The following is a 25,503-nucleotide window of genomic DNA, read 5'->3' as shown; positions in this document are numbered from 1 at the left end:
ATCCTTTCTCCTTTCCTTTCTCTGCCAGGACACATCCCCTATTCTGCCAGTATGGCTTGGAGCCCCAATGCTCTCCCTTGACTCTGTTTGGGAATAGTTTGAATGAATCCATCTTAGCCAGTGGCTCCCAGCTTCACACATGCCTACTTGTCATTTATCAGGGGATGTCTACATGTAAACTCCCGCCCTTGGAGTGGACTGCTGGGTTCAGGGTTTCTTTATGCACATCAACAGGCTTCTTGTGCCAGCCAGCACCACCAAGGAGCCGTGGGTGCTCCTGGAATGGTTGGGAGCAGAAGGCAGCTACAAGAAGTCTTCCTGGTGGGATTCACACATGCATGTGCAGAGCAGATGCCTGTATCTGAGTTAGTCACTCAAATGCCCTTCATTGGCAGTGGTGAGAGACAACAGTTCATCTCATCCTAAGTCAGATTCCATAGGATGGAATGGAGATTCCTCCTGCATACGGGGAGCTGAGTCCTGTTCAGCTCTGCTGACAATGGAGAGCCAGTGGGAACCAGATCCTCTCTAGGTATCTTTAGTATCTCACCCAGAGCATGGGGAGATCTGCCTCATTCCTTGTGTCCTCACTAGATTATCCAGGAACTCTGCAGTCATTCATTAGGCCTCATCCTCACAGAATTCCCATGTGGTGGAGGAGAGGTGTCACCACCCATACAAGCAAATAGCAGATCACCAAGTAGAAGATAAGTTTTGTCTGGGACACCAAGAAAAACTGTTTCCATTCAGATGTTGAAACCAAGCCCTTTAAGACCCAGCTCAAGAGTTTTTTCCACCGGACTGTTCTTCTTGCTCTTGGTGTCACTAAGCTGAAAAATTCCTTTTGGGCCTACACAAAGCAATATTGAATTTTCTTGTTTTCTTAAAAAAATCAAATCCTGCAGGAAAAGAAATTTGCTCAGAGGGAATGAGAAGTTTCACTCAACACTAAAAAGAATGTTTTGGATCTATTTGAGGGGCTTCTTACATCATTCCTATTATTATTGACCATGACTGGTAAGGGTGAGATGCAGTCACTTCACTTTAACCAGTTAATATTTACTTCCCTGGTCTATCTCCAGGCTTCCTACATAATGAACAGAACCAGGCAGGCATCACCCAGGGGTTGTTCATCTTTCCCTTATACAGATGGCTAAACTTGATGGCTACATCAGCTTCTGAAATACTTTGCTCTTGACACTGGCCCCTTAAAACATTGATTAGTTCAGGCTAGCATATAACCCTTAGATAGCTGAAGTCAGATCAGATGGAGCCAATTCTAGATAGAATAATTATCATATTGAAATCCCTTTTCATTTGTTCTTTCAATTTTTTGGTTGAAACATCAGAACTATTCATGAAAAAAAATTCTCCCAGTTCTAAATAGGATAGAGCCTACTGGGAGGAAGTTGAGTGCCTGACTCTTTTTATGGGTTTAATTGCAACCAAGAGGATGCTGAGCAGGGAGGCATAGAGAGAGAATGTCAATACAAGAAGTACATCCAGTAACAGAGATTATTTCAATGGAAAGCAACGAGAAGTGGCAAAGCTCAGCAGGACCAGTACTTTGTCTTTTCACACTGACTTTTTATTTTGTATTTACAGAAGGGGCCACAGCAAGTGAGTACAAAGCACTGATGACAGAGCTGAAAATCCTAATCCACATTGGTCATCATCTCAACATTGTGAATTTGTTGGGAGCTTGCACAAAAAATGGAGGTAAAATAATCTGTACTGCTCTGAAAATGGGTTTGGATTATCTCCCAATAACAGCCAGTGACCCATGTTGTTTTTCATCCAGAGGTCAAGTTAGTAACTTTTATACTTGAGCTTATCCTGCAGTTGGTGAAAAAAAGAGGAAAAGAAAGACAGATTTTCAGTCACTTAATGAAGTGATTAAACATTTCCTCTCTTTAAACTCTCTTTCAGAATTAATATGTGAAGCGTGAATTTAGGAGTGTGCCACTTGCTGTCCTTTATCTCACTCATTCCACTGCTCCAGCTCAAGTTAAACATGATCTGGAGAGGCTGGGAACAAGGGGTATCAGCTGCTGGCCCTGAACTATGAATCACAATGCAGCTGTTGCAAAATCCTCCATGATACCACACCAAGAAAATCAAAAGACCAGTATGGGCGTTTGTTTGTTGTAGATATGTCACCTATTTTAGTTCCTCAAGTGTGTTTGGGCTGTGGGACTCCAGTCTGAACTGCCCGAAGAGGAAACAGAGCGTCCTCCAGGACCCAGACTCAAGACCCAGCTTTCCAAAATTAGGCCCTGCCCTAATTTCCAGAAGCAGTATTGTTTTGATTATGTCCAGTGTTCTTTAAGCAGCCTTCTAGCTCTTAGGATGTGTTGCCAGTTATTCTGGACTGAAGTTGTAGTGAGGGCATGAAAGATTCTTTCTCAGAACTGATGCTTTATACCTTTTATTGCTTTATGCTGCTCAAAATGTTTGGTGTTTTTTTCTTTTAATTTAATTGCCCAGGGCCTCTGATGGTGATTGTTGAATACTGCAAGTATGGGAATTTATCAAACTACCTGAAGATCAAAAGGAATCTTTTCTGCCCTAGCAAGGTGAGGAGGCAGATTGTCCTGGCAGGGTTCATCTTACCTGACGTAAGTGCTGGAGATGAGGGTGTCAGCTCTTTGAGCTGGTCTTCTCAGACTCTCTTCTACCAAAGCAGAGAAATGACTTTTGGGTTCATCTGACCTGTACTAATATTTGGTGTGGGATGTGTTGTGCCAAGAAAGGACTCACCTCTCCCTCCCTGACTGTGCAAGGAGACTGCTGTGATTAATTTGGCTGGAGCCATGGACAGCAAGGGGAAGTGGATCCTATCCAAAGTGTCCCCACACGCTCCTGCCCTGCTTTTGATGAACCCATTCCTGGAGAGCTTGAGGTCAGCAAAGCCAAAGGAAGTGGTTTTGCCCACTTATTTCAGTACTGCTGGGAGCACAAACAAGATAATACCAATGAAATCTCATGTCCCAAGGCACCCTAATATTCAGAGATTTACAAGTAATCTTATTATTGTGTGAGGAGAAGAGCTATCAAGAGGAAAAGAGATTAGAGTCTTGTCCTCACATCCCACAGCCTTCTGAATCAAATTCATTATATGTTTCTTATTACAAACCTAAATCCAAATGTCCCAGAAAATTCAAATAGTTCCAGAAAAAATCCTCCAAATGATCCAGGGTTCTAACATGAGACTTAGGAGCCTGGACACAGAACAGCAGGTCTTCAAACCTCTGCTCAGCTGTGCCAAAAGCTCATTGGCATCTCAGGGATATTTTTTGGGAGGGCTCTGAGGGAGAGCCCACTGGAGAGGACACCCCCCTCTGAAAGGCCTTTGCTGGGTCTCTGCTCCCAAGGCTGTCCGTGCTGCACTCCACACAGGACACAGCAACTGGCTGCTCCTACACGGGGCTCTTGGAGGGGGATGCTCAGCAGGGAGCATGGCTGGGCAGGGTCCGTGCTGAGTGGAGTCATTCCCACACCCCTTCCCACACCCAGTGCTCCAGCACCCTTGGGAAGGTTGCCTGGGCAGGAAGGAGGTGGAAGTTTGGCTCTGCACCAGCAGCACAGGGAGCAGAGAGGGTTGCAGGATAAGAGGAAAAGTAAGAGGGAGCAAGAGTAAGGCAGGCAGCCAGGCTGCTGTACAGGTAGCATGGAGAGAGTTTCTTCCAAACATGTGTCCCATTAAACCATCTCAAGATTGGCCGTAGGAAGAAAGCATTGGATTGAGGCATTGAAGAGAGGCAGTCATTTCCAACAGCAGCTCTGTTTCAAACACCAAGTGCCTTTGCTCCTCATGGATAGGGCTTACAAGCCCACACCAAACCCTGTGCAGGGACATAGAGACACATGTCTTAAGCAGGTTGGGACCAAAAGCTGATGTTTGAGAGGTCTCTGGGATACCTCCATTGTGGGCACAACCTTCCCAATCCACTTTGTGCTCCTTCTCTGTCTGCTGGAGAGAAATGGGCCCAGCTGAGATGAGGCACAGGCCAGCATTCATGTCCATCCATACGTCCTGCAAATCCTCACTGTGGCAGATGGCCCACTGCCTTTGTTACCCTAAAACCATGGGCTGGTGCTCCCAAGACACCAAATTTCTGCCCTCTGGGGATGATGGCCTTGGTGGAGCACAGCTCTGCCACCAGCCCCTGCCCATCACAGTGGCACTGGGCACCCCCACCCATGAGAGATGTGACCACCCATGACACAGACCACCAGCCTGGCAGAAAGGCATCAGCAGGCTCCCTTGGTTCCCACTGCTCTGATGTCGCACTTCTTCTCCTCCTTTTGTTTGAAGGACTCCTCTCTGCAGGGAGAGCCAATGAAAGAGAAAAAGGATATTGAACCAGTGGAAAGCAAAAAACAAAGGTTGGCCAGTGTCACCAGCAGGGAGAGCTTGGCCAGCTCTGGGTTCCAGGAAGATAAAAGTCTGACTGATGTGGAGGAGGACGAGGAGGGTAGGTATTAATTCCTTCCTGTCCCTACACAGACTGTGATATTTTTACAACATACTGTGAATCCCTGAAATTTTTTTCCTCATTTATCACCCTAATAAACATCCGTGGGAGATGCTCAGAGGGTCATGTCCAGAGGGTAAAAGATTTAAAAAAAGATTATTTCCAGGGTTACAAAATCTGACAGGAAAATGTGTGATTGTTTGTTCTGACTGCTCCTTATCTTTGGGGAAAACACAGCAGTGTCCAAAGCATGGGGTGTACAGCAAGCACTATTTTTGTTTCCAATGACAGTAGGTTGACCTTCAAATACCCCTCCAAAAAGACTGAATTTATGGGAATAATGGTTTCTGTAAGAAAGGGGGAAAAGAGAGCCTGTGAGCTGTCTTTGTAACAAACCCTGCTTGCCACCTCTGCAGATGCTGATGACCTGTACAAGTTGCCCCTCACTATGGAGGACCTGATCTCTTACAGCTTTCAGGTGGCCAGAGGCATGGAGTTCCTCTCCTCCAGAAAGGTGAGTTTTGCACTGAGGGTTTTTCACTGCAGAAGGACAGGATTCAGAGGTGAAATCATGTCTACATTGTAGTGACACCTTCCTTGGGAGAGGTCCCAAAGGAAGAGCTGTTTTCCTCTTGGCATTATAAATATAACTGTGTTTATTCAAGTATCCATAGTCCATAAACACAGGATCATGACTGAAGGCAGTGGGTCAAGCTCATTCATTTGGGGAAGATCTTTTGGGTGTGGTAGGTTTTTCCTTAATTTCAACATATATTAGGGAGCTCCAAATGATTCAGCTCTTTCCCTGCAAATGTCAAAGGGCTTACAAATTTGTCACTTTCTGGACTTAATAATTAAAAAAAAATTACTGCTGTTTAGAGTAACTTCGTGTAAACTACAGGCAACTTCCCTAAAAAATATAATAATAATAATAAAAATAAAAATAATAATAATAATAATAATAATAATTTCAAAAGTATATGAGAGACAGGAAATTTGTGGGCAGGAATAAGGAAATGCAGTTTGATTGTGAAACTGTTTTATTATAGTGCATTCATCGTGACCTGGCAGCCAGAAACATCCTTTTATCTGAGAACAATGTTGTGAAGATCTGTGATTTTGGCCTTGCAAGAGATATTTATAAGAATCCTGATTATGTGAGAAAAGGAGATGTAAGTCAAGATGCTGTTTATTCACCCAAATGTTTATAACATGTCATTTCAAACTGTCCACCAAAACGCTCTGTAGATGTTCACATTCCCCGAATTTAAGAGCTCAAAAGCTGTTGGTTTTTGTGTGAAGATGAGCTGTCCAGATGTGTTATGGGTCTGGGAAGCATTTCAATCCTCAGGCATAAGGCCTAGACATGCTAACTTCTTCACAGCTTTGCCCTGTTAATACTTTGGTTTTTTAGACATTTCTTGGCTGGCTCACCATAGCCCCCTTACTCCACAAACTTCCTGCAAGGAAAACAGTGCCCCCAAAAGCAGGTGTGTACCCCCCAGTGCTCCTGGTGCCCTGAGCAGCTGAGCAGGACTTGTTCCTCCAGCACCTACTTGTTGGTTTTTTGCCCCCACTGCAGAGAGCAGGCAGTGACTGCCCTGCCAGCCCTGCTGTGAAGGGCTGGGCCAGCAAACTGTGCTGGCACCCACCCATGCTGTGGGAATTTGGTGTGGGCATTGCAGTCACGCAGAGAGTCTCTTTCTGGAGACTCACCCATCTGCCAGCCGTTCCCACATCTGTAAATAACTTCCAGGGTTTACAGCATTGCAAAGTAGCTGGGAAATGCTCACACAGCTTTGGTACTGCTCAGGAGACCCTAACAAGCTGTGCTGATGTGCTCCTGCACTTCTGGCTCTCAAAATTTCCCCCCAAATATCTCCAGCATCGTTACAGAATGGTTGGTGCTTGGATGCAGGGCTTTCTGCCCTGTCTCTATGATGCTGGCAAGGGACCTCTGCTCCTACACACTCCCACATCCCTGTAAAGAAAAGGCCTGGCCACAGGTTTCCAATGTCTGGTGTTTTGTGCCACATGTTTTTTAAAAGCAGCCTTTTACTCCAACAATTTGTTAAGCGTATGAATGAGTGTGGGTTTATCTTGACTGCCTGTAAGGAAGTCCCACAGGTTCCTGCCTGAATGGTAATTATTTACATAACAATATATAGTTGATTCATCTATGATTAAAATCTTTCAGGCTTTGAAAATAATAGTCAGATTTGTCCCTTTTACTCCAGGCTCGACTTCCTCTCAAGTGGATGGCTCCTGAATCCATATTTGATAAAATCTACAATACAAAAAGCGACGTGTGGTCCTTCGGGGTCTTGCTGTGGGAGATATTTTCCTTGGGTATGTTAACTCTGCACCCCAGGAGCTTGATGGGAGTGGGGACTCCAGCCTGGGGAAAACATCCTTTACCTTCAATGATCTTTTGGCAGGTGTTCCAAAAAGACCTAAATCAGAAGCAGAGGGATTATCATGCCCCCATGAACCAGAAATTTTGCTGCTTTTAAGAGCGCTGAAAGTTCATTTGCCAAGCGAAAGCCTCAAAGGATAGCACAGCTGTCTGAGAACTTTACCAGCTACTTCTGCCATGGACAAAAGCTGGCACTAAGCTTCCCACTTTTCCCTGTAGAAAGCCTTGGCAGAGGATGCAGGGCAGCACGGCCAGAGCAGTCACAGAGCTTTGTCTGACTGATGGCACTAGCAGGAAAATCAGGCAATTTTTAAAGCTGATTTCAATTGACTCTAGAACCCTGTAGGATAACACAGAGCTGTGATTCTGGGTCACCAGCTGCCCAAGACCAAGGCACCCCCCCCGTGCCACAGACAGCATTCAAGGCACCGAGTGCCATGAGCTGAGTGCTCCCTCAAATGCTTCTTATCCCTCTTGTGGGAGCAAGGGAGCCAAACCCATAGTTTGAATGTCTCAGATCCTGTCACCCCCATTTCCAGCCCAAGTCCAGGAGGGATCCAGCACCCCCCTCACCCAGGCTACTGGACACAGCAGGCGAAAAGCATCTGCACTGATGCCGCACGATGAACTGGAGCATGCAATCTGAAATTAAAACCCGGTGAAGACTTTTTTTTTTCCTTTCCTTCATGTGGAAAAGGCAGGATACAAGATGTACACTGAGTGAGAACAACAATGACTGTCAGAATAGAAGAATCTTAATTGAGTTCAACACAGAGGCTGAGGAAACAATACTATACAATTCTCAGGACAATCAATCATTTATTAGTTTAAATACATGTTGTTGGTCAGCCTGCCAACTCTTGTGATTTTATGGTCAGCCTCATAATACCTGCTATTTTTTTCTTAAAGCCCCAGCTCCTTGAACCTGGTGACTCTCTGACTCTATGAAAGGTCCCTTTTTTTTTCCTTTCGTTTTCCCTTTTCCTGAATTTTTTTGTCTACAGAAAAAAAAAATACCAACAATACAATCAGGCTGCATCTGAGAAACACAGAAAACAGAAAAACAATGCAAATGCACTGTGACCTCATTTAAAACAATTATTTCGATTTTTTCAAGGTGATTTGGGGCATTTGGGGTTTGTTAATATTGTCCTCACTAGACTTTGGAGTAGTCCAAACCAACAGAAAGATCAGACTTGGCTTTTCAAGGGATAGTGTTCAAATTAAATTAATGTGCATTTTTTCTGTTCAGGCTAGGAAAGCACCACCAATAGCTGTGGTCTTGGTCTTGCCCCCTCCTCCAAAGACTGGGGCTTGGAGCACATCCAGCTGTAATTCCCTGCCTGAGGCAGCCAGCAGGGCCAGACCCTGCAGGAGAGACACTCCCTGACCCCCAGCTCTGCAACCTGAGGATGCACACCCCTAGGGAGCGTTTGAGGGAGAGGCATAGGGCCACAGTGAGGTCACAGGCACTCAAGGCATGTATCTATTCTCCCAATGTTACTTCCAGGTGCCTCTCCTTACCCTGGAGTCCAAATAGACGAGGATTTCTGCAGCAGGCTGAAGGAAGGCACAAGAATGCGAGCTCCAGAGCAAGCGACTGAGGAGATGTGAGATGCCTTTGCTTGCCTTGGGTACCACTGCGCTCCTGGGCTGCCCTGCAGATGATGTTCCAGCCTCTAAAAATACCCTGTGTCAGCCTAAGGAAAAACAACCCAATCCTCCATCAGTATCTTCTTGTACACCCCCCCATCCTGGCCCCTGGCTCTCCCAGAGAGTAGCGGGCAACAAGGGCCTGAGCCCAATGCACCACCAGGGCTGTGCTCCCAGGGAAGCTGAGCAAGGAGGAGGAGGAGAAGGGGGAGGAGAAGGAGGAAGGTCATTCCTTGCTAGGTTTAATATTTACCGACATGCACAGAGATAAGTGCTGGAGGAATGTGACATTATTAACATTGTCTTGACTTAGGAAGTGACAGTGGAGGCTTCCTTGCAGTCACTCGGGTAAGGAGGGTCCACCCTTTCCTGTACACGGTGTCTGATGGCAGAGGAAGGTGACGGGGACCCGCAGCCGCCCCGTCCGGGTTGTCTGAGTCCTCACTGCCATGTCAGCCGTCACTCCCTTCTCCCCTGCCCTCAGGTGCAGCCTCAAGCTGCTGCTGCATGGCCAACACCTTTCTGGAGACCAAGGTGGGTCAGGACAGAGCACCTTGCCTGGGAGGCCCATGCAGTACTCAGAACATTCACCCTGTGACACAAATCATTGAGGATCATGAACATGTCCAGGGTGTTTTACCTCTGGAGGCAAAATCGAGTATGTGTAGGTGTCCTAGTGCCTTCCCGAGTGCTATGTCATGGCTCTAAATAGCAACACTTACCAAAAAATAGTTCTAGCAGAAGAAAAGGATGCGAGCCAGCCATGCCTATCTGGGAGTATTGCCCATTGACTAATTTTATTATCCTAGTGACAGTAGATAAGAGCTTTTTTTTTGTCTCTTCCACATATTTTATTGCAGGAAGGAAAGCTTGGCTCTACCAATACAAGGAAGTGACACATCCATATAAGTCATCTTAGGATGCCTTTAGGATACTTTAACCTAAACATTGCCAGTTAATAGATGTTTAATACAAAGGTTTAATACTTAATTAGGAATGAAAAAAAGGAAGTATGACTGGTTGGCTGAATTATCCTTTTGATGTTGTCTTCTGGGGTGTTGCACGAAGGTTTTCTGTTTTTGTGGGAAGTTTAGTGGTTTACTTTTAGGAAGAGGCCTCGATGGTGTTAGAGAGAATCTTTGTAAAACCAAGTAGCTTGAGGAGTTACCTCCCTATGTCTGTCTATCGATGACAAGATGTCAAAGACTGCTGTGCTGCCTTGGATTAAATGGAGCTGTAACCCCACCCTGTGCTCACTTTGCTGCTGTCCTCACAGTTACCAAATCATGCTGGACTGCTGGCAGAGCAATCCCAACGACAGGCCACGGTTCTCTGAGCTGGTGAAAAAGCTGGGTGACCTGCTGCAAGCAAATGTCCAGCAGGTATTAATGTCGCAACCGCTTGTTGTCACTGAGGCAAGGAAAACTGGCCACATGAACCCAGGAATAAGGCTTTTATTTCTTGTTTACATCTAGGAAGGTAAAGACTACATACCCCTCAGCACAATATTTACAACAGAAAATGGGTCTCCCCCTGCATCTGATGCCTTGTGCAATGAAAATTTTCCTGTTACAAGCTCAAGCAGTGGAAGCACCGAAAATGTCAGGTGAGATAAGCAAGAATAAGACTGTGTGTGTTCATTGGGGGTGGTAGTTTGCTGCATAGCCCAGTTTGGACCTGGGTGGGAGAAAACACTCAGAGACAGCCCACAGGTGGGCAGTTGCTGAGCCACTCACTGCTGTGGCTCTTTGGAGTGCCCCTGCCCAGGTCACAGGGCTCAGACACTGTGAGAGGCACAGCTGTGCATACCCCGGGATTGGGGAGTGAGATTTGGGTGGGGTCTGGTTAACAAGTCCCTTTTGCATGACCTACCTTGAAGATAGCTGGGAGCTGCCCAAAAAAACAGAGAAATACCCAACACTTCCTGCTTGTGCCCTTCATACTCTCCAAAAATTGTCCTCCTTCTCTCGTTGAACAGATACATAAACACTTTCAAAATAAACCCCCCCCAGCGCATAAAGACATTTGAAGAGCTTCCCATGAAGGAAACGCTTGTATTTAATGTAAGTGACCCCTGGGCCAAATGATATGCCAGGTATTTCTTGTTATTTATGTGACAGCTTTATACAGGGATAATCAGGATGGGGGGGTTACTGCTTGGTCAGCTCTAACTGATACAAGGTGCAGGATTAGCTGTACTTGCAACAAGAGGTTATCCCACTTCCCTACAAATTAGGGTCGGAGATCCTTGCTGGCCATGCCATGGGTTGCAAACATTCCTTCCCTGACGTGAAGGGGTAAGTTCCAGTAGGTGTGCAAGGTTGGTAGGAACAAGATCTGTTAGCAGATGGACAAGCTGGAGCCATATCTAACAATGGGACACGCACCCAATCCTGATAGGGACAGGCATGGGCGAGAGTCTGGGACAAGCTTTTAGTGACTCAGTAGAAGGCATTAAGCAGCAGGAGGTGGGAAAGGCACAGTGGTCCTCACAGGGTTTAACAGGTGGCTGGCCAGAGCCTCAGATTGCATGCAGACACTTTTCTTCCAGCACCCTGGATTTGCACTAACATTACCTGCCTGCTGCACCCCAAGGCACGGGTGGTTTGGAAAGACACCGTTAAATACCTCTGCGCACAGAGCTGCTGTCTCCTAGAGCTGTCTCAGTATCAATGACCAGAAGGATGCTGGAAATAGACCAAAGAGGAACTGAGTCCTTTGTAAAATACAGTTAACACCTCACAGGACTGCATCTCTCTTTTTTCTTCAAGGATTATCAAGCAGACAGCGGGATGGTGCTGGCTCCAGAGGAACTGAAACGTTTCACATGGACAGGCAGCAAGCAGAAACGGACACTCTTTGGGTCTGTATTTTACATTCCCTTCTTCTCAGGTTTTAGATGGCAAAGGAGAATTCAAGGTCCTTGAGCTAAATAATGCCTTGTGAAAGTAGCTGAGGTGGCCCCAGTCCCTGCAAACACTCTTGCTGAGGTGTCCTGCTTGGTTTAATCAGCAGTCAATCATCTTCCACACCTATGTCTTTGAAGAAGCAAAAAACCCTCAATGCCTTCAATGCACATCAGCAATATGATTTATTAGCACTTATTGATCCACCTAATGCTCAATTTAATGCCAGTGTAAGAGAGCACTGAACTGAGGTAGGAGGCAGGTAACTGTGAGAAACAAGCCATTAATAACAGGGGAGGAGGAATGTGTGGCTGTGAAGGATTTGCAGTTGTTTCTGCAAGTCCCAAGGGCACCCCAGCTGGGACAAGGCCCCCTGTGCTTGTTTTTGCCCTTCTTTTCCATGACTCAGCTAAGCACGGCCCATTTAACACCCATGGGCTCAGGATGCTAAAGTGGCAACTTTACAATAGATGGATGTGAGGGCCTCACTTCTCTTCCTGCCTTTAAGCACTTGAATATATTGGCCATCTTCCTCCACCTAATTCCTGACAGCTGCCCAAGCAGGGAACTAGGGCTGCTCTAAGAAATGGGTTGCACTGACATGAACTCTCTGTAAATGGGAAGTGTTTATTTTCTCAGCGCCGGCACTGTATCAGCTCCCAGCCGCTGCAAAGCTGGCAGTGTCCCGCTTTCAGCTCACTGCTCTCAGCCAGCCCGGAGACTGCCCAGACCCAACCCATCGTTCATCTCACGCTGGCAGGAGGTCAAGGCCAGCCTGCCATCCTGCCAGCGCCAAACTTGTCAGTGCCTTGCAGTTGGGCAGCCTGGGAGGTGTAGCATTGTCTCAAAGAACAATCAGAGCTGCCTGAAACGTGCGGTCAAGGCAGAGAGGCCTCACTCCATGACAAATTCCAGTGACCTAGAGGGCGTTGGTTGAAATACGTGTGGGACAGAAATACGTGTAGGAGAGCGCGCGCTCATGGGGCTGGAAAGCACGGCCTGGATGAACGCGCTGCTGGCAGCAGCCTGCAGTGGCAAAGCTGCTTGTGCGTGGCAAAGCCAGGGCAACACAAGCCACTCCGAAAAAATGCTGGGAAACCCTTTCTCCTGCCTTGACCTTTCAGAAAATAGGCTCCTGAGCAGTTTTATGGTACTTCAGCTCTGTTGTGGCAGGCTGTCTTTGGAGAAGCTACTATAGAGTGTATGTGGATATTACAGGGTTCCAAAGGATGCAATGTTCTCTAGATGTGGTTTAACTCATTTTTTCTCCGTGTTTTTCTGAAGGCTGCTGTCAGCCACACAGACAGCATGGCAACCTCCCTAAATGAAATTTATGACAAGCCTTTTTCTTTGCATAGAGTGTGTCCCAAGCATCCCCCTGTAAGTGCTTTAAGGGGCATCTTCAAATACAGAAGAAAAAAGAATGCTTGCATAAGAAAAAAAATTGAACTTAACAGTGGCTGCTAGAACGTAAATCCTTGGGAAAACAGAGTGGTAGACTGAGATCATACAAGGTCATCTGGCCTGCAAGCTAAACAAGTGGTACTGCAGCACTGTGCCAAAAAGCACTCATGGATGTGAATGCAGGCAGTGACCCTTCAGTCACCACACGTTCCTAAAAAAAGTGGTAGCATCTTAGCTAAGCATCCTTTACTTAAAATTAATTGGAACAGTAAATAAATACCCCTAAAATTTGTACTGAGCAAGGTGGAGCCTGGAAGGGTTTGAGACATGGAAACTGATCTAAGCAGATGTACATTCCTGCTTCTTCCCTTGCATCGCAGGCATCCTGACATTTCAGCTTGGCTTTTCTTGCAGGGAGCTGATTCAGGTTGCCAGATTGTCAGAACAGTTTCTGAGTGAGCAGTAGCAGCTCACTGTCAGGGCAGCTGGTGCCAGCACCAGGCTGAGGAAGAGTTTCACCTTCCTTTGGCAGCAGCTTGCCTATGGTGGTTACATCCCTTCACTGTAACAAAGCCTTGGAAGAGGCAGACTGGGCAGAGCCGAAGAACAGCATAGTGTGGTAGGAGCCAAACCCAGAGCACCCTGCCTGTCTCCAGAAGCACTCCCAGGGTTTGTTTCAGAGGAAACTGACTGCAGGAGTGAGCCAGCATGTGCAGCAGTGCTTGCCAGGCCAAGGGCAGAACAGAGCAGGGAGCCAACCTGACAGTGCAGGGGCACCCCACTGACCCTGGCGAGGCGCCTCCTCTTGGGCTTCCACTTCTCCTGCCTAGGGAAAGGCACTAATGCCACAGCTCATCCTTGGTTTCACTATAGGAAAGAGCATCAGCCTAAACCCTGGTGAGCTCCTTAGGCCCAGGTGGTGGCCAGGAGCAAGAAACAGAAATGGTTGCAACGTGTATTGGACTTGCTAATGCCACTGAGATGAAAAATGATATTCGGAGCAGCAGGAAGAGAAGTGAGTTTTTGTTAATATAAGGCCTCAGGTAAAAGAGCCCGGTTGAAAGGTTTGGGGGCAGTTTTCTGAACTGTGCTCCTTTGCAGGAAGAAAGGATCCCGAATGCAACCCTTTTCTAGCTTTTCGGTAGTGGTGAAAAAGCCCAACACAAGTAAGCCAAAATCCTTGGGCTGAGGCAAATCCTTGAGTCAGTGTAAATTACAAAGCCAGAAGAACAGCAAGAATTCCACCTCCTGTGAGCTGGAACAAGCATCTCAAGAGCTGCAGCCAGCCTCTAACCTCACTCTGGTCCTGAACATGGCAAAAAACCAGCAGCCATTTCCTCCAACAAACAATCCCAATTAAAGACCAACTAAACACAGTTTCCAATTTACATTCCTAGATTGGCAAGAAGATAGTCCACAGCTACAGAAGCCTTTACAGACTGTAAACTCAGACTCAAAATGAAGCCTGACTACAGATGCCAAAACCCCTTGAGCTCCCTCAAAGTTTTTTGTGGGAATGCATGCCCAGGTACAGCAGTGCACTCCAGATAAAATTAATAGATGCAGCTCTACTGATAAAAAGGTTTATTAAAGCAGAAGCCAAGTCTAGCTCACAAGAAAAATCTCAGGATGCAAAAGCCTGATGATGGTGAAAGGATCAAAGCATGACAGTTTTTAAGACTCACAGCTTGTCATGCACACTCCACTTTTGCCAGTTCCTGAAGGCTCACAATTACAATGTAAATCACAGAGGCATTTCTCTTTAAACCCATCACAAGAAGTCCATTGCATCTGTGACTAACCTTGTCATAGTTATGGAATTTATCCCAAGGCAAGTAGTTCTCCATCTGCCAACAGATGCAATATAAAAATATGGGATGCATCTGCAATCCTCACCACAAGGGCTCCTCCTCAGGAGCTCCATTCATCTACTAATAAATGTAATGGGGTGGTCTTCTTAGGCAGACCTTCCAATTTCCTACAGTAAGAAGAAGAGACAGACACCACACTCCTTAAAAAACCACACAGGCTTCTGAGTTGAGAATTTGAGAAACTGTGACCTCCAAGAGGAACTTGTAATGGTCCTGTGCCACTAGTTCTGTAGTTAACTTAAAGACCTAACAATGCAAAGTAAAATGAAAAGCAAAACCCTGGGCTCTGCAAGCCTCAACAGATGCTCTCTCAATGTCTTATTTGGAATTCAAGGCTAGGGCTGCCAATGTTTCTGACCTTATAAATGAAGAGGAGTGGATTGTCCATGAACTTATAAAAATACAGGGAGGAAATATAATTTTAGACACTGTGGTCCAACATGTTTACTTTAGGATTTCACATATAAACAGTGATGGAAAACTGCTCTGGCTTGTCCTTTGTCTACAGATAAATCTTTGGTATTCAAGTTCAATGGTGTAAAAATTCTCTTTGCCCTGATTTTCATTGCTGAAAGAGCTATTTGAAGCACTGCAATCTCTGAATATGGGTGAGAAAGTGCCAAAAGGCTAACAGTGCCTCTAAAAGTGGCTTTGCCCAGAAGACATTTAACCCCTCTTAGTAAAGGGCATCTTATAAATGGCAGCCTACAGGATAACTGGTCCTTTTAAGGGATAGGAAAATTCTAATTCAAACCAGCAGTTCATGGCAGCTGCCAAAAGCCAAAAAAGAGCAGACAGCCAGACCTCATGCCCTTCCTCACAAACATCAGCCATTTGTATTAGAAATTTATCCCAGCATTAGGCTTTGGGAACACCTACACTTGTAGTTTTCTACTTTTGCCTCAAGGTTTGAGACCTTCCACCACTTCAGTCCTGCTCAAAAACCCCTGTTCCCTTAGGAAGGAACATTTAGGTATGGGGATACACTGCCTCACCACAGCAGAGCTGCCAGACACTCCCCACTACATGACCCTGCAATAAAGTCTCACTCCCCAGCACCTGCCACAAATGAACAATCTGAGCTTAGGCTGAGCAGTCCAGTACTCCCCCCAGGCAGCAAGACTGATAGAGTGCATGAACACTTTTAACAGTGATGTGCACTCCCAGCACCTCTGTTTAAAGGGACTCACAGGGAACACAGGAGGGCTCCTTCACTCCTCTGTTCTGCACTCCCTCTGAGCAAGTCCATCTGCATCAGTGCCCCTCTCACCGTTTAAGAATTAACTTGTGACCGAGCTTTGCTCAAGTTACTAAACCAAAATCTTTTCATGGTAAGAAAGCTCACAATGACACTGCTCTATTACAGCATTAAAGGTGCCAGCAGGAGCAAGGAGTCAGTGCTTTCTGGAGTAACCAAGCCAAGAAGCTTCTGCAGTTTCAGCTGTGACCAGCTCAGTGACTCCAAGCGAAGACACACCTGTGGTTATGCGATGCTGGAGAAAATGATTGCCAGCCGCTCTCCTCCTCCTGACTACAACTCTGTTGTCCATTATTCTCAGCCACCCGTTTAAGTACTTCTAGGCCAAGTAAACACACAGGTTCTTGGGAAACACTGTCAGTTTAAAAACTCTCATCCAAATTATTTCAATTATCATAAAACTTGAGAATTTATCATTGGCTTAATCCCAGAGATCTGCTTTTCTACAGACTGCAGCACATGTATTCAAAATAGAGCAAAATATTATTGCTTGAACCTTGACTTTCCCAAACGCTCAACACCAATAGCTTTCGCTAAAAATGCTGAGTGCTTCTGCATCCAGGAAAACCTGGAAGGCCATTATTACAGCCTCTGCTCAGACTCACTTCTGTCCTGACTGGGAGAGGCAGCTGGGAGCTCTAGAGAGCCAGCAATCTGCACCAGGCACTGACGTATGCGCATCCCATGGCTGGGGTATGTGTTGTGCTAGAAAATAAAGGAGCCTTCAAGAAGATAGAAACTGGAAACAGACCACAAACTATATTTTTAATGAAAACTACTTTGAGAAACTTGTGGAGGGCTGGTGGTATGGGGAAGCTGAATAAGCCAATTGGGGATGGGGCATTATATGGATCTTACTGCTCCAGATGGCAGACGCAGTAGGGAGCATTGCAAGGCAAGAATTTAAAATGCGTTGCTAAACACAATTGGCAAGGATAGAGGAGAACTAAGACCAGATCTAGGGCTGTAACAACAGGGAATACATACCAATTCAGTTTGGACAATCCTGTTGAAATCCAGTAAATACTGAAGTTTTGCACTTTGTCATAAGCTGACACGCACACACTGGAACCAAACCACAAAGCAGATAGGTTCAAGCCAAGCTCTGTCCACAAAACCTCACGGACCTTCCAACACTGCACTGATTATATTTTATATATGGGAATATGTCTGAAAAGACAGAATGGCTACTAGACTGCACAAACTTTAATTGATCACTAGAGAGTTTGAAGAGATTAATTAGAAATTACAAGGCAATCTGTAAAGTTAGGGCAGCTTTTTTATGAAGGCATCTAAATTTCCATGTTATGTTACCAGTACATACAGGAATAAAAATGTATCATTCATTTACAGTAGATTTTGTATAGCATCTCAGAAAGGTCATGAGTGTTCTTTGCTCAAGAAGCATTAGGATGCACCCATTCCCTTTCACCTTTGAATGCAGTACTGAAATGGGAGTTGGACATTTAACACAGCAGCACTGATACCTGCCAACTCAATTACAGCCCAATGTCAGCTTCTTGTGGTCCACTAAAATATGTATTACCTTGAATGCTACATGTTATATGATCTCTTGCTCTCTCAGAATTCAGCTGTGAATGTAACCCACTAACAGACTTCAAAGCAAACGACCTTTTGCATATTTATAAATACAAAAGATCTTTGATATTCAAGCAAAATAAATATGTACCACTACTTCTGAGCTAAGTACCTCTGCACAAGAGATCATCAGTTTAAAGTATCTATCGCACTGTCTCTTGTTAGTAAAGCATATTTGACTTTCAGTACTCTTTTGTTACTAGAACTGAGCAAGAATAGTTATAGGATGATGCATCTCAAAGGACGTGTTTGCACAGTGTAAATATATAAATATGCTTTTATGCATAAATATTTAAGAAAACTGGACTACAAAAGATTACTTTTGTATGAACCCTCAAGTGTCTTCAGATGTGAAGAACTCCTCTTTTGTCTTGCATTTTCTGTCTTTATATAATGTGTTTGACTACTAAATTAATATAATAAAGTTTGCTTTTGAAAAAAAAAATAGAATTCTGCCAGTGTCAAAGACTGCTGTGGCACACAAGTCAGCACTGTGCAGCACAAACATCTGGCACACATCCATCCCACAGGCTGATTTTCTGAGCAAAGGAGAACATGGAATAATCACACAGAAGGAAGGCACATTTCCCACACAGCAAACCAGCTACAGTGACAGACACTTGTCACTGCTCCCTGTGTGGGTGACATTCCCTAGGTTCAGCATACTTAGGAAGAGCTTACTGCTGTCTAGAGACAAAAATTCAACCCAGCCTCTGGGAGAGGCAAGGTTTCATGGTGGGGGAAGACAAACATCCATCTAACCACCCACCATTCCTGGTTTCTTCAGCAGCTAGAAGATGCACACCAGAGAAAAGGATAGCAAACAGAGCTAAGGTGTCCTCACCAAAGCCTGTTCTGAAGCTACTGTGACAGGAGGCAGAACCTTAGGCCTGCAGAGAGACTCTTTTCTTCAGAGAATCCCCACATCCCCACCCCATCCATCTGAAGCTGAGGATGTTGCCTCCAGAGAGATGTTCAGTGAAGTGCTCTCTGCTAAACAGCATTCAATCTGAGGGGCTCTCCAAATGCTGGAAGTGGAGATGAAGCTTTCTCTGGGAAAGCAAAATGGGATCATCAACTGCTGGAGGAGTTGTGTAGCTGTTGCTGCATATTACTAAGGAGGAAACTGGAGACTGGATATGTGCATCAATCAAAAAATGTAGCTTATATAATAGCATTCCTAAAACACTGCAATTTCAGTGATAATGTTAAATATGTGCAAGGACTATTGACAATACACAATATATTACATAAAATTACATCTTCCATAAGCATGGTCAGCATTGGATGGATATAGGAGACTCTATCCGACTAGCAAATCATCAAACCTTTGCTGGTTAAAAATGTAGAAAAGAATTCTGTGAAATGAAGTTATTGTGACTCCATGTGCAAATTCTCAGAGAAATTAATACACTTTGTTTCTGAGCAAAAAAAGCTCAAAAAACATGGAAGTAAGGGTACTTGAGCAGAGTTTTCAAAAGTAGGGCTTATTGAGGAAAGCAGACCTGATCAAACTGAAGCAGATGGGATTTGACTTGGGAGTTACAGAAATATGCATTAATACACTTCTAGTGAACAGTATCTCTCAGTTTTAGGACATCCGATACACTCTAAGTGGCAAGCACTAAACACAATTTGTGACTCCTGTTTGTTAAAACTCTGCATTGCAGACAGAATGAATACAGAAGAAGTACGAGACAAATGAAATAAAATTCCACCACCAAAGTTGAAGTGCCCTGGACCCAACCTCAGAGCTTCACAATGTAAAAATAAGGCCACATTATTTCTGGTATTCTTTATTAAAAATACTGCTGTACACATGAACAATGAAAACAGGATTAAAGATGAGTAACACATATTGGGATCATGACATTAGAACTTAACATACTGGTGCTTTTTAGGGGAAGCAGTTGACACCTGAATTACTGAAACAAGGGCAAATCAAAAATACATAGGTACCCTCAACAAAATATTTACAATATAGTAAATACAGCAACAAAATTTAAAACAGGTACAAAAATTAAAATGACCAACATCAGATGATTTCAAAGGTTGTCCCTTCTGTGCTTTTAGCTGTAAAAAATAGGAAGGTCAGAAATAAATTTCCCACCTGGGAGGGCACATCCTGGTGACTCTTCTTTTAAATACAGATACACAGTTCTTCCTATGAATGGATCAAACTACAACTTTAGGACAACCTTCTAAATGGAATTAAAATGGGGAAGAAGGGCTCTCCCCAAAAAAAACACCCAAGCTGAACTTCAGACTGTTCAAATTATTCCCAAATACAACCAAATAAAATAAATAGAAAACAAAGCTCAACTTCTTTTTAATTTTATGTATTACCTGACACCAAATATTTTCTGGCTGACATCATGTATGAAAACTTATTAGCTGTCTACCTTTTTATTTTTAAACCAAGTCCTGAGGTTACTAGGGGCTGAAGCAAACTGACATTATGCAAATACACACAGGTTTGCAATTTAGACATGTCTTGCAGAGGGTGTGCTGGTCTAAAAAGGATGAGAATTCAAGCCCTATTTTACCCCTGCCTTACACTTCCACAAAATATTGGTCCACAAATTAAATTTTCAAAGGTTCCCAAACCCCACAACTGAACAGATGATCCCCTTTCATTTTCAAAGAAAACAATACTGGAAAAAACCTCAGCCCGCTTATAAATTAAGCATTCCATATTTCTTCTAGAATACAAGTACTTCTTTTTTTGTACAAAAGAATTACAATATGATTTGTCAAAAAACATAGAAAAGACAGCTGCTCTTCCTCAAATACATGAGCTAATGATAAAAGACTGTTCTGCATGTTCACTTTTCAAAGTTCCTGTTCCTTTTATATTAAAAAGAACATTCTGGCAACTGTTATCGTTTGAATATTAAACATTATGTTTCTTTGAAAATTGCAACAATAATTGATTTTTAAACTCAACAACTGATGCTACTTAATGTGGATTCAACCACATTTTCTAAAATGTGTAAAGCATGTCCCTAGTCTTCAAAGCTTTCGATGTGAAGAGAGTTGCTTTTTTCTTGATGCAAGTCTCAAGGCGGAGAATCATTTTAAAGCTTATAAAAGTGGACAGAGAAATATTAAAAACTTCTCTGAAAACTACAAATATTGAGAATCATTAAAATTGATGTCAGTAACATCAGTTGCAAGTGCTTAGAGTCTGTCCTGACCTTTTGAGTTTCCACATTTTCTTCATGGTGAGCACCCAGTGCTATTAAAACATTCAGTGCTGGGAAAGGATAGATACAGTCTTCACTACTGCTTTAAGAAAGGAAATTCCTACATGTTTGGCAGTCTTCAGTATCAAAGTGTAGGTGTTTAACTAGAAATCCCATGAATACCCAAGTTTGGAGACAACTGCATGTCCAAAAACTAGAAAGGTAATTGAGGAGCAAAATTCCAGACTTTTGAGACTGAATTACTTCAGGAATATTCATGTGTTGAGTATTAGCAAAAGTAATATTACTTTGGGCTAAGCAGTGACTGCAAAGGCACAGCAGATCATTATCCCTCCAGATTCAGGCCGTAAAACTTGAAAAGCTCTTGATGCCAGACAACTGCTGTGTTTAGTTAATCTTCTTTTAACAGTGTCTTTGTATCTGTATCCAGTGTAGCGTACCATAATAAAGCTGTGGTTCAAAGAACAGAACTTTATACAAAAATTATACTGTAAATAACCTAAAGTAATACACTCCTGAAACTTCAGGCATTTAAACAATTTCTTTTAAAAAAAAATCTATTAAAAAAATTGCATAAATGTAAATGCTTCTGACTACCAGGAAAATGTACAAACAGTTTTTAAAAGGCGCTGGTTGTGTTTAGAGCAAGTTTGATATGCTCCTTAAATTAAAGATGTTTCCCATTATGCTGTTTTCGTCACTTCGCTTAGACAAGGTTTAAATCGAATGACAGGGGACTTTCTTTCCTTTTTAGTCAATTCACCAATACTTCACTTGACTGGTTTTGAAAAGTTGTTTCTTCTCACATTTCTTTGAGCTAACAGTGGGCGGCATACAGAGCTTGCATACAACACACTTTTACAGAGGTTACGAACTAAAAGGTCATTAATAGAACACAATTTCTATTAAATTATTTACCTGGTCCTTTATGCTATTCTGGGTGCAAATAATATCAAAAATGAATAAATTTTGCTATATCCTCAGTGACAAAAATGTATCCCAGAAATGTCCTTGCAAAGAGTTTCCCTTAAGTATACAATGTGGCAAAACTTCAGAGATCAGAAAAGTCTTAAAAAAATTAAAATTAGTGCATATACAAGTGGAAAAAATAAAAGTAGGAACATCATGCACCTGATGTGTTCCTTAATCTAAAATAAATTCTTCACAGATAAAGCCTCCAATGGCAGCCTTAGCTCTAGGATAAGTGAAACATTCTTCCCTTCAAGTAACAGTGTACCTGACTGAAGTGCAAGCAGCTTTGCTCATCTCCTGTTTGTTTCCCAAATGTGAAATGAGATGACAACAACAATTCAGCTGTAGTGCAATTTGCTATAGGTTAAGTTCCTCAGCAATGTCCTGCATGCTTTCAGCAAATACTACAACTGACCATTTGCGGCTGCAATCAGTTCTTGAAAAGTATTTTCAAAGCAGCGTTTTAAATCGCTGTAAGTTACCACAAGTACACTCTTCTCATCTCTGGAAATGAGGCTTATTTTTTCTGGCACACCAGCATCTAACTGTAACAAGAATGCAAAAGATAAAATAAAAGAAGTGTGAAAGAAACGACAAAACATTTCCCCAACAACAAAAGCAATCAATTTTTTGGCAAGTACATTGTTATGGCGCAGTTCAAATCCGCTAACAGGACACAAAGGAAGAATCTGAATCGCACCACAACAACATCCTCGCCAAAAAATCGAGACATTTTGGTCTTAACCTGATGAAGATTCCAGACCTTAGGACTAGATTACCATTGTTTCCTACCCCTTCCACAAAGCTAGTAATCCTATAATGCTATACTTCCCTGTGCAGAAACCTGGCAAAATTTTCATGTACTTCCTGAAGAACAAAACTAAATTTGACATTACATTTGCACATATGATCTACAAACTTAAACATAGGGTAAGTAATTTACTTCTTGCCCACTCCAAAATGAGATAATGGATGGATCAGCCCCAGGTAGCCTGAAAACTGGTAGAAACCCAATCCTCACATTTTTGGCAGTACTGGAAACAAACTACGCTGTATGGTACATTTAACCCCTTAGAAAGAAAAAATTACTTTGGTATAATCTATAACCAAATGAATAATTTGGAGTTGAAGATCAATGTTTGTTCCACATTTCTTCTCATGGTTTGTTCTGACTTCTCAAATTCAATATGCACTTTTTCTATATTCCATTAGATCCTAATTTTTAACAGAGAAATATCCTGCTTTACATGCTGAAGCCCATTACATCACTGTTTCTTATGTTCTTCTCACTTTGCAAGAAATGTTCATCAATACAGAACTGTCAAGACTCTTTTATGCAGAACTTTTGTAGTTTTGTTTTAGTCAATATGTTGATAGTTCCACCACAGTCTTTCTTATTCCAATACAAGAGGTGGGGCAGAGACAAGTGAGATATGACACTACCAATCCATTCTTTGGAAATACAACCCCAGCAGGTTTAAATGTAATATAAATGTAATATAATTATACTACAATTATAATATTGTACTGAATAGAAAAACTGAAATGAAATTTCTCACAGAGATGTTCCACTAGCTGCTGTCTGGAGCAACACAGCAAGTTAGCAATTTCTTGTATTTCTCTTCTAAAGTAATGTTTTGAGTGTAACCTTAAAAAGTGGAACCACTACATTTTAAAGCTGCTGCTTTGTGAATGGTTTCAGAAGGCTGAAAGCAAGCCAATTAGCTTCTAATTTTTGTACAGTAGGATAAAACCATCAGTGTCTTCCAACATCCATTACAAAATACTAATACAATGAAGGTGTTTGTGAAATATTGTCCACTGTTCATTCCCATTAGCATCATACAACAAATCAATTAATTACTTTAATGGAAGGTCTTCCTAATGGAAGATCTGTATTAAGAAAGCCACACTCCTAATTACAAACATCAATATTTATGGCTTTCTTTCCTCCTGTGGGTACATAAATCAATATCCTCAGCTGAAAAGATGCTCAAAACACCACATTGAAAAGGAAAGTTTGTTGCTTTGTTTTTTTTTTTAACAACAGAATAGCTTTTCAAAAGGAATGTGTTTGGCAAGTACCAGTAAAGTCCATATAACTTCTACTAGTACTTCTACAGTTTCTGAAGTGCTTCTTAGAGTGTATTTCCAAAGCAGAGTTCTGTAAGTCTTACATTTTTTGTGTGCTGAGCCCACAACCACAGAAGAGAAGAGTCTCTGTTTGAAAAGGTAAGCCGTGAACATTTATAGAACAAGGCATTCTTTGACATTGTCTCTTACCTGACCTATGAATTCAGGACTGTCCCCTCTTGCTACAGTACTGTATGAGTCACTGCTTTCAAATCATGATGGCATTTCAATGCCTACTTGAATGTCAACATGCTTTCTTTTTGATTTAGCCTCAATCCCTTTAATGTCCTTTTTAAAGTGATTACAGACACCAACCAGAAAGATAAAAAGGAGGTTAAAAAATGCACAGCAGTGGTCTAATAGGAGGTTAGAAACCCTGACAATTTTAGAAAGATATTTAACTGTACAGTTATTACACAGCAAAGGATCTGAACACATTCCACTTTTCTTGGAGGAGAAAGTTGGCTATCCTAGTCCTAGAAAAGAATATATTGGGCACTAAAACTGTGTATTGTCAGTGTCTGCATCACCATTCTCTACACAGCAAGTCAAACTACCAAGCAGCTACAAAAGCAACAACAAAAAAAGCTGCAGCATCTCAATCTCCCATGGATTATTGAAGTTTGGCAAAACAATGTAAAATAAGTTGAAAGCTGATCTACTAATAAAAAATTTAATCAGCTCACATACTTTTTAATTTATGGAGCAAGACGAGTTCTTCATCTACTGAAGATCTCGTGGTTTCTCACACATCTCTTGCTATTAATCATGAGAGCGCTCGGATAAAATTCTGCTAGAGGTGCAGCTCTTAGAAAACTGCAAATAGCTTTGTTAAATCAGCCTTGGAAAACAAAGGGCTGGAGAGACTAGGGAAGTTATTACAGAAGTGGACGTAACATTTTAAGTCACAGAAATTTTATAGCAGTGTCCTGATGGCAAGGATTTTGCACAAATTTCCGTTTCCCTCCTGCCACCTACTTAAGTCAGCACAATTTAGGAATGGATCTTGCCTTATGACCATCCTTTGTGATGACTACCAACAGAAACCACCCCCAGTTAAAGGAGTATTATGGATCCTTTATGCTGTGTTGAAAGACCAGAGTAGCATAAAGGGACCAGCATTGCTTATCCACAGTAATCAATGCATTCTAGGATGAAAAGTTAATATTGTATCTCACGCTATATTAACAAATTTTTAATATCATGTACTAGTTTTATTTAAAATATCCATAGATGTTGGAATATTAGCTTAGAAAATACATGGTTTTAATCCAAAATGGGGAAAATAGCCACTAGCTAAGCCAATGGCATTAACCTTCCAGTGCCAACTTGCTTTTCAGTGGAATACTCTTTCAAAGAAAACTAACCCAATCAAATTTGTAAAAGCTAACTGAAGTACAGTGTACCTTGTTAAGACATGAGATAATGTGACTGAGGTCAATCCAAGGAGTACCCGCTTCTGTCACCTGATGGAAAAGGTGATCTCGAAAGAGCTTTAGTAAATACCTGTCTCCAGTTTCTGACCACGTTGGGTCCTTCTGAAACCTAGTGAAAAACAAATTCTCATGTCAAAGCTCAGTAGTAAAATCAAACCCCACAGATATAAA

At 42.9% G+C, this 25,503-nt stretch overlaps 2 protein-coding genes across 6 annotated transcripts in view; one reads left to right on the top strand and one right to left on the bottom strand.

The window, feature by feature from the left end:
- The window catches only part of FLT1 (fms related receptor tyrosine kinase 1), a 107,514-nt gene extending 89,752 nt beyond the window's left edge, over positions 1-17,762 (top strand). Inside the window, exons 19-30 of one of the 2 annotated variants that reach the window (XM_054272141.1) lie at positions 1,606-1,719; positions 2,488-2,576; positions 4,319-4,478; positions 4,895-4,992; positions 5,528-5,650; positions 6,716-6,827; positions 8,405-8,504; positions 9,824-9,929; positions 10,023-10,153; positions 10,526-10,610; positions 11,319-11,410; positions 16,095-17,762. In XM_054272141.1, the coding sequence (XP_054128116.1) occupies positions 1,606-1,719; positions 2,488-2,576; positions 4,319-4,478; positions 4,895-4,992; positions 5,528-5,650; positions 6,716-6,827; positions 8,405-8,504; positions 9,824-9,929; positions 10,023-10,153; positions 10,526-10,610; positions 11,319-11,410; positions 16,095-16,299 (1,415 nt within the window). In that variant the 3' untranslated portion in view covers positions 16,300-17,762. Of the gene's footprint in view, positions 1-1,605; positions 1,720-2,487; positions 2,577-4,318; positions 4,479-4,894; positions 4,993-5,527; positions 5,651-6,715; positions 6,828-8,404; positions 8,505-9,823; positions 9,930-10,022; positions 10,154-10,525; positions 10,611-11,318; positions 11,411-16,094 lie in introns of those variants that run through there. The other variant, XM_054272142.1, reaches the window with a different exon arrangement.
- A 1,603-nt stretch (positions 17,763-19,365) lies between these two features.
- The window catches only part of PAN3 (poly(A) specific ribonuclease subunit PAN3), a 79,053-nt gene continuing 72,915 nt past the window's right edge, over positions 19,366-25,503 (bottom strand). For 3 of the 4 annotated variants that reach the window (XM_054272143.1, XM_054272144.1, XM_054272146.1), the window contains 2 exons: positions 25,303-25,441; positions 19,366-22,308 (listed from right to left, as the gene is read on the bottom strand). In XM_054272143.1, the coding sequence (XP_054128118.1) occupies positions 22,168-22,308; positions 25,303-25,441 (280 nt within the window). In that variant the 3' untranslated portion in view covers positions 19,366-22,167. The remainder of the gene's footprint in view (positions 22,309-25,302; positions 25,442-25,503) is intronic. The other variant, XM_054272145.1, reaches the window with a different exon arrangement.

This window comes from Melozone crissalis, unplaced genomic scaffold, assembly GCF_028551555.1.
Source record: "Melozone crissalis strain CALT ecotype California unplaced genomic scaffold, PUWL_Pcris_2 ptg000013l_1, whole genome shotgun sequence".
NCBI lineage: Eukaryota > Metazoa > Chordata > Aves > Passeriformes > Passerellidae > Melozone > Melozone crissalis.
The sequence above is the reverse complement of the archived record's forward strand: the minus strand, read 5'-3'. Positions and strand labels throughout refer to the sequence as shown.